Source organism: Nanorana parkeri, unplaced genomic scaffold (assembly GCF_000935625.1).
Source record: "Nanorana parkeri isolate BGI_ZX_2015 unplaced genomic scaffold, ASM93562v1 scaffold684, whole genome shotgun sequence".
NCBI classification, from domain to species: domain Eukaryota; kingdom Metazoa; phylum Chordata; class Amphibia; order Anura; family Dicroglossidae; genus Nanorana; species Nanorana parkeri.
In genome coordinates this window covers 818,428-827,253 of record NW_017306952.1, presented here as the reverse complement: position 1 = coordinate 827,253, position 8,826 = coordinate 818,428, and the positions used below count along the sequence as shown (strand labels likewise).

The 8,826-nt window shown below is 40.6% G+C and overlaps 1 protein-coding gene across 2 annotated transcripts in view; it reads left to right on the top strand.

Annotated features, from left to right (window-relative positions):
• Positions 1-8,826, top strand: part of MCUR1 (mitochondrial calcium uniporter regulator 1) — a 47,774-nt gene that overhangs the window by 28,346 nt on the left and 10,602 nt on the right. Inside the window, exon 8 of one of the 2 annotated variants that reach the window (XM_018563658.1) lies at positions 1,105-1,165. In XM_018563658.1, the coding sequence (XP_018419160.1) occupies positions 1,105-1,160 (56 nt within the window). In that variant the 3' untranslated portion in view covers positions 1,161-1,165. Of the gene's footprint in view, positions 1-1,104; positions 1,305-8,826 lie in introns of those variants that run through there. The other variant, XM_018563657.1, reaches the window with a different exon arrangement.

Here is an 8,826-nt window from a genome sequence, read left to right as displayed (position 1 = left end):
TATATATATATATAATTTATTTAGAATTATGTTTATTTACATACATTCACTCAGTTAAACACGCAGAACATATTTATAGTTATTTATATAAGAGAAAGTTTTGAAATGTAAGACATCTTAGTAGGAAACAGCCAGTATGGTTTCAATGGTGCTAGTTTACATCAATGCCCAGTGTTAGTGTGCGCTGAAAAAAAAAAAAATAGGACATTTGATCGCAGCACATTACAACACCCTGCAGTGGTCATTGGAAGCATAGAAGTAAAACAATCAGCACAAAGTGTGTTAAAAATGCATTTTAATGCATTGTAAGATCACATACCAGTGTGTTATGCACATAATGATGTATGCGCTATGGTGTGAACAAGCTGTTAAAGCAGTATTGAACTCTGAAACGTTTTTTTTTCAGTGATGAATCCATATCAAAGAAATAGACATTGCCCAGCAAAGTATTTCTTTACATTATTGACCAAATTTTACATCCATCATGTTTACAAACCGCTCCAACTCTCTCAGCTTAGCTTCCCTGGACTTCATATCCAGTACAACATACCAAGGGACAGGGCAGACTCCAGCAACTGTCCATCTACTAGCTTGAAATAGGAAGGAATAAGGGAGAAAGGAGAGGGTGAGGCTGTGTTTGTGGAGACGCACACAGCTTACTATTACACACAAGGGTGGTTTAATAGGATCATGCAAGGAAAAAGAGAAATCAGAAAACAGGATGCTAGGGCCAGTGCTCAGGGGACCAGTTAATTCTGCAGGAAGCTAAAACTTTTAAACATCAAGAAGCAGCATCCATTGTAAGTGATTTAATAAGCATTTAAAATAACTTTTTTGACTTTGATATCACTTTAAGCTACCTCTGCTTGTTTTATATCACTGACAAGATAATTATAAATATATCGGCAATTTTAATGAGCCAGCACAAAGTGTGAAGATAGAAATCAGTTACATTTAGGTTTGGTGATGCTGGATTGTGTAAAGACAATTGCTTATTGGTTGGTATGGGTTGCTGCACTGTGTACATTGCTCTTAGCTGGCTGTGTGTACATTTCACTATGCGAGTCATTTTATGACTTTAGGCTTGTGTTTTCTTTCTAACAGGTTCTGTATTCACATGCCTCACAATAGCTCTTGGATTTTACCGTTTGTGGATGTAGTACTCGTCAATACGTTTCTTTGCATCATAATCCACTGTGTTATTTAGGGAAAAAAATAATATACGTTGGATTCAGAGGCAATTATGTCTTTATTTTGAAAAGCGGCTGCATAACCAAAGAGTGGGAAATGACCATACACTTAATGTCACCACAAGACATCTCTATACACACAGAATGTTTTTCCGTCCATGTAATAAAAACGTGTTCTACCAACAAGTGTCTTTATTTCCAAAAACAGAAATGTGTCAAAATTTAAATTGAAGTTTAATAAAGTAAATAAAAACACCCAAAAAAAGCCCCCCACCACACACATACTGTACATTGACATGGAAACATAAATGCACATGACGGGTGAGCCTGCCTATGAAAATAACGATTGTGCGCACATGTTAGGTATCTCCGTGTACTCCAGAGGAAAAGCAATCATTCTTGGGCCATTATTCACTGTTAACTCTAAAATGATGACCTGGGGGGCCCTTAAAGTGTCACCTATGGACACCTATTGGGTACTGTAGATTTTCTATTTCACAGGTATGCACAATTTTGAAGCTTGATATGTTCAGTATCTCGTTACATGATGCCACCTTACTTTTTCTGTAAAATAAAAAAAAGGGGGAATTTATATTGTTTTTGTGTGCACTACAATTAATTTAAAAAATATTTTTTTCAATTGAAAATGTGGGTTTCATAAACGGTTGTACTAAAATCATTTTGACTTAAAAAATTGCAACTGCCAACATTTTGTTTTACATAAAATGCGGCAAAACACATAGCACTGCGTCTGCTGATCAGGACCTGAAACTCATGTGAACAGGCCCTCAGGCCTAAAATGTGCATTTTAACATGTGTTACAAAGCAACAAACAGCTCTGACAGTGAAGGAGTTAAGCAAGGATGCATTATCCATCAAAACTGAGGGTGTGCCAACTAGGAACAATGTCAGCAGTTTTAGAAGGCATTAAAAAGATTAGGTTAAATATATACTTAATTAGTCCAGCTTGTGAAGGGTCTTGGCTTCCAGAGAGTAGGTCAAGTAAAGACTTGATGTTTAAAATCTCAGTTTGTAAAGTGGTGTTCATGTTCTGGGGACATCTCAAAATGTTAGTTTTATCCTCGCTTTCATTCCTGGTGACATTTGTGATCAGAACAATTTAGAGAATCTCCCTGACACGGACATCAGTAAAGACCTGATAGTGGGTCTAACTTCCCACCATACACTCCTGTACCTATACTTCAACCGTTTAACCACTTTCTGGCCAGAGCAGTTTCTTAATATTTACACACATGTGATATCATAATTTTTGGCTAGAAAACAGCTTAAAACCCCCAAACAATTATATATTTTCTGAAAGCAAAAGCCCTATAGAATAAAAAAAAAAGCTAGTTGCAATTTTTTATGTTGCACAGCATTTGCGAAAATGTTTATCAAATCAGTATTTTTAGGATGAAATGAAATTTAGTGCACAGAATATAATACCTAATTTTTTGGTAAAATATAAAAGATGGGCATTCTTTCCATATTACACATGGGGGTCTACTTATACACAATTTGCAGGGCCTTTCACCCTGCGAATATCTGTGAATGTTCCTTTTGTGTGAATAATAACAAAATGTAATGGTTTTAATATATTTTCATTTCAGGTCGAATGTATTTTGATGTAATACTACATTATAGCCACAAGATGGACCAGATGAACACAGCAAATACGTTTTTATTCCCCCTCCGCAGAGGCACACTTGCAGAGATCTTGCACCCATGCCCTCCTGAGTTTGTTTGCATCCAGCACCAAACTCCTCTTACTGCTGGCTGCGTCTGTGGCCTGGAGATGCAGGGAGATGAGTCCAATAGATTTCTATGGGACTGTACTGTGCAGGCATGGCTAGCAGTGACAGGAGTTCTGCATGGGATTTAAACAAATGGGGAGGACACGGGCCGGATCTCGGTAAGTATGCATCTGCATAGGAGGAAGGTGGGATCTATGTTGTCAGTGGAGGGTGCTGAAAGAATAGGTGCCCTTTTTTTGAAAGGCCTCTTATTATTTTGTTATATAGTTAGAGACATGAGTCTGTATGCATTTAGCGTTGCAAGCTGTCTGTAAAATACACTGTATATGGCAAAGTAATGCAGTGTGACTTTGACCCTGTCACCAACTTAGAAAATGCAGGTAAAAGCACAAACAAGTCAAGTATTTAAATGCTTATTTGAATGTTTTTTCTTTTCTATAAGTGATTGCTTATTATGGACTTGCAATGTGCCTGCTTCAGCAAATCTGACTACTTCAGAAAAAGTCGATTCCCTAGCACAGTTTCCACGTTTGAGCGCTCTTCTCTTCTGGGAGTGTCTAATTGCTCTTTGTGCTGGCCCAGCTCCTTTGCACCTGCCCTCACCTCTCTACATACCCTTTTTATGTAGCTACCCACAGAGTAGCAAGCAGCAGCATACAATGACGTATCACTGCTGACATCCCAGCCAAGAAGTCTCAGGGCTTTTGGATGTCTACAAGGGAGTCTTTGATAGGTAAGTAACATGCCTAAAATGCTGTGCATTATTTAATTATTTATGTGTGTGTATATGTATGCATGTGTGTATAATATATATATATAATCTCATAGCAAGATTGTTGCTGAAATGAATGGTCTGGCTACAGGGTCTCTTTAGCTAGAGCTAAACTGATATGATACATTTTTGGGTTATTTCAGGAGAACGCAAGTAATTAAAGTGTTATCAAATGGTGGGAAATTATGTTATGGTTTTAGACTTAGTTAATCTGTACAAAACCTATTAAGCTCTCACTTCAGACACTGGGTTCTTTCATGCTTTCAGTATTGGCTCAGTGTCTTTTTCTTTGAACAATTCAAGCCCTAGGAGTGAACAATCAGCCCTCTGAGCCCTGGTGCTTTGTGTGTTTCTATGCCAGCTCACTTCTAGTCAGGATATGCAATGCTGAGGTTGCAGAGCTAGCTCATGATTACATTTTAGATTGCACACAATGTAAAGTCTTTGCCTCATTCACATAAGTCTGACATAAAAGTGTATTTATTTTTTAAACCCACAAGTGTGGGTTTTTGTATTTTTGTATTTATTTTTTAAACCCAGAAAAGAAGTGCACAAGGGTGCTGTGGTTCTCCTCCCAAAAAAAAAGGAAGTGTCTTGATTCCCTGAACACCTTGGGGTGCAGGGCTTCTGAAAGTGGCAAGGTCACCTAGGCCGAAAACCAAGTGGACCCCAATCCTTAGGGACCAGCCAAAGTCAGACCACCAAGTAGTTGGCCAGAAAACACCCCCCCCCCCCCCCTCCCCACCCAGTTTGTAAAAACAAAAGTATAGGCCAGCATGACAGCCGAGCAATTAGCATTTCTAGCAATGACAGCCTCCATGTTTCTCTCATAGCAGGTTTTCTTTAAAGTATGTGTAAACCCAATAACTATGTGCTTTATCATTTAATTTCATTTTAAAGTCCTTTTTATTTTCCTAAATCTGCAGCTTTTATTAAGCTAATACCTGGTGATCTTGCCATTAGGGTCCTTGTTCAGGCACCTTCTGTTATAAGATAGGGATGCACCGATACCGATACTAGTATCGGTGCCGATACCGAGTATTTGGGTAAGTACTTGCACTCGTCTACATATTCTGTCAGCACAGGTTTTCCTTTCAATAAGAACATGTTTTGCTGTTGTGGGTTGGAGAGAACAGCAGGGATATACACTATATTGCCAAAAGTAGTGGGGCGCCTGCCTTTACACGCACATGAACTTTAATGGCATCCCAGTCTAAGTCCGTTGGGTTCAATATTGAGTTGGCCCACCCTTTGCAGCTATAACAGCTTCAACTCTTCTAGGAAGGTGTCCACAAGTTTAGGAGTGTGTCTATGGGAATGTTTGACCATTCTTCCAGAAGCACATTTGTGAGGTCAGGTACTGATGTTGGACGAGAAGGCCGGGCTCGCAGTCTCCGCTCTAATTCATCCCAAAGGTTGAGGTCAGTCAAGTTCCTCCACCCCAAACTCGCTCATCCATGTCTTTATGGACCTTGCTTTGTGCACTGGTGCACAGTCATGTTGGAACAGGATGGGGCCATCCCCAAACTGTTCCCACAAAGTTGGGAACATATAATTGTCCACAATGTCTTGGTATGCTGATGCTTTAAGAGTTCCCTTTACTGGAACTAAGAGGCCAAGCCCAACCCCTGAAAAACAACCCCACACCATAATCCCCCCTACACCAAACTTTACACTTGGCACAATGCAGTCAGGCAAGTACCGATCTCCTGGCAACTGCCAAACCCAGACACGCCCATCGGATTGCCAGACAGAGAAGCGTGATTCGTCACTCCAGAAAACATGTCTCCACTTCTCTAGAGTCCAGAGGTGGCGTGCTTTACACCACTGCATCCGACGCTTTGCATTGCACTTGGCGATGTAAGGCTTGGATGCTGCTGCTCGGCCATGGAAACCCATTCCATGAAGCTCTCTACGTACTGCTGTTGTGCCAATCTGAAGGCCACACGAAGTTTCGAGGTCTGTAGCTATTGACTGAAGACAGTTGGCGACTTCTGCGCACTGTGATCTTCAGCATGCGCTGACCCTGCTCTGTCATTTTACATGGCCTACCACATCATGGCTGAGTTGCTGTATCTTGTTGCTTCCACTTTGTTATAACACCACTAACAGGTGACCGTGGAATATTTAGTAGCAAGGAAATTTCACGGAACACCTGAATCCAATGATTTAAAGGAGTGTCCCAATACTTTTGGCAATATAGTATATGTAACATAGGGAGATGTGTCTGTATTAGAAAGCAAGTGGCTTAATGCTTATATATAAAATATGTTTTGTAAGTATAAGTAGACCAATAAAACAGTTTATGATAGAGATTGATTAAATGATTTGTGACTGAATTGTATTGGAAACAAGCTTTGACAAAACAAAAAAGAAATTAGGGAGCCAGGGTGCTAATCTAGGCTTAGGCTCCATTCACACGTAGCGTTTGCATTTTCCACGCAGAACACACAGATTTTAACATACTCGTGGATTCTGCATGTTTGCGGCTACTACTATATCTGCTAGAATATCGCACTTTTTTCTGCAACGCACGTTTTCTTCCGTGCAGACGTCGCGCAGGTGTGAACAAGATATATTGGAATGTATTGGTTTTTATGTTTAGCCATTTTTAGCGCGTACGAATACATGCGGAAAACTAGTTTTGTGAACGGAGCCTAAACCCTAAGCCATTAATATTGCATGAACTCATAATATTGCTCAGACCTAATCCACTTGTGGCTGAATCAGATAAATTGTATACTGTAAGCAAGTCACCAGCTGCTCGCAGACAAAAGATCAAATGTATCACCAATGAAAAAAGGAATCGCCATGCTAAGATGTGTTGCTCTAAAGGTGCTCATCTAATGTAGATTGTAGTGACATACTGACTGAAATAATAAGCAGCCTTCCTTTGTTCATGCAATCAAAGCAGCCTGCTTAAGTTTTCAAATCAAAGCAAACTAAGTTCAAACTGGACATATGGTTTTGAATGTCATTTCACAGAAAAAGCTCTCGGAATTTCGTTGATTTGCAGATTCGTCCAAATCTGAATGCACGCGTCTACTTCATAGTAGAAGAGTCCGGGTGCTTAACTGGCCTGTCTGCAGTCCGGACATTTTACAAATTGAAAATATTTGGCGCATCTTGAAACGAAAAATACAACAAAGAAGACCTAGGACTGTTGAGCAGTTAGAATATCTATATCAGGCAAGAATAGGCCTACATTCCTCTCTCAAAACTCCAGCAACTGGTCTCTTCAGTTTCCAGAAATTTACAGTGTTGTTAAAAGAAGAGGGGATGCTACACTGTAGTAAACATAGCCCTGTCCCAACTTTTTTGAGGTGTGTTGCTGCCATCAATTTCAAAATTGACCTTACTTGTTTCTTAAAATGGTAAATTTTCTCAGTTTTTGTTAAAACCAAACGTCACCCTTGGTGACCTTTCATTGCAGTTATCTTAAAAATGAAAGCAGCACAAATGTAAATTTTTACAGCAGAAACCAGCACAAATTTGGCACTAACCAGCCAGCCCGGTTTCATGTATTTTGGCTGTTGTAGGAGGGCTCGCTGACCTTTGGTGACCTTTAACCACTTGCTGACCGGGGTGTTTACATCCCCTTCCTGACCAGGCCATTTTTCAGTATTCAGCGCTGCAGTACTTTGGCTGACGCTTATTCCGTCATGCAACGCAGCACTGAAATGAATTTTATACCATTTTTTGGGGACACGTAGAGCTTTCTTTTGGTGGTATTTAATCACCACTGGGGTTTTTATTTTTTACTATATAACAAAAAAAGTACTGAATATTTTAAAAAAAAAATGGTTTTCCCTTTATTATTTTAGGAAACATTTATTTTTACCCAATTTTTAAAAACAAAATAAAAGTCGGGGTCACATCGGGTAAATAGACACCAAAGATGTCAAGTCTTAAAATTGAGCGCGCCGGCAAAATTGCAAAAAAACACCATAGCCAAAATTGGTCAGAGGCGATGCTTTAAAAGATTTTACCGCTCATTAGTTTAGTGTTATCAGTGATTGATGGCCCTAGAATTATTGCTCTCATTGCGACGTTCGCAGCGATATGTAACACATGCGGCATAATTGGAGCAATCGTCGTTTTTGCGCGTAGGCGCATCTATTGGATTTTTGCGCATCTATGTGGGGGACTTTAAAACAATTTTGTGGGTTTTTTTGTTTTGTGTGTGTACATTTTTATTTGTTTTGTGAGCAATCTTTTTTTTTTACTTTTTTTACACTTAACTTTATTGTTATCACATAGGGTGCTAAGAAGTACCCTATGTGATAACAAATTACAGTGTCAGGTCCCCTTTATGGAGACATCAGCGGTCTCTAAGACCCTAATGTCACCTAGGGACCCCCAGAGAAGCTGATGAAGCACAGATCTGCTTCATCAGCTTCTCTCCAGTTTCTGTACCGGAGAGTGACAGAGGAATGCGGAAGTGATGTAATATACATCACTTCCTGCATTCAGAGACCGGAGGGAGATCGGGTCCTGATCTCCCTCCGTTCTCAGTGCACAGAGAGACATCGCCCGGACCGGATGGATGCCCAGGATCGCGGGGACGACGACAGTGGCGGCGGGGACAGCGACGGTGACCAGAGGTAATGGGGAGGGGGGCACACCCTCACTTGTATCATACAAGCGATTGCGCGTCTTTACAGACGACGTACCGCTCGTATGTAAACGGCCATCGCTGGCCGTTTATGATTGAGGCTGTTTCCCGCTCGTGCACGCCAGGGGGCGCGAGCGCGGGCAGGAAGGACATCTAAAGACGCCCACCCGCATCCAGGAGACTCCCGTCCGGCCGTCTTTCAACGATCGGCGGATGGGAGGTGGTTAATAAACAGTTACTAACTCGAAAACTAAAGGAAATAGAATAGAGATTTAAATGCCACAAACATGGCACTAACCATCCAGCCCGGTTTCATGTCTTTTGGCTGGATAATGTCGTCATATTAAAAACAAAAATGCTATCAACTTAAAAATAAAAGCAGCACAAATGTTAATTTTTACAACACAAATGTAGTAATAAAGAAACACACTGGAGTTTTTATTTGTGCCGATTGTAGGGGGGGGGGGGGGGGGGGGTTCGCCGGGGCACCCATTG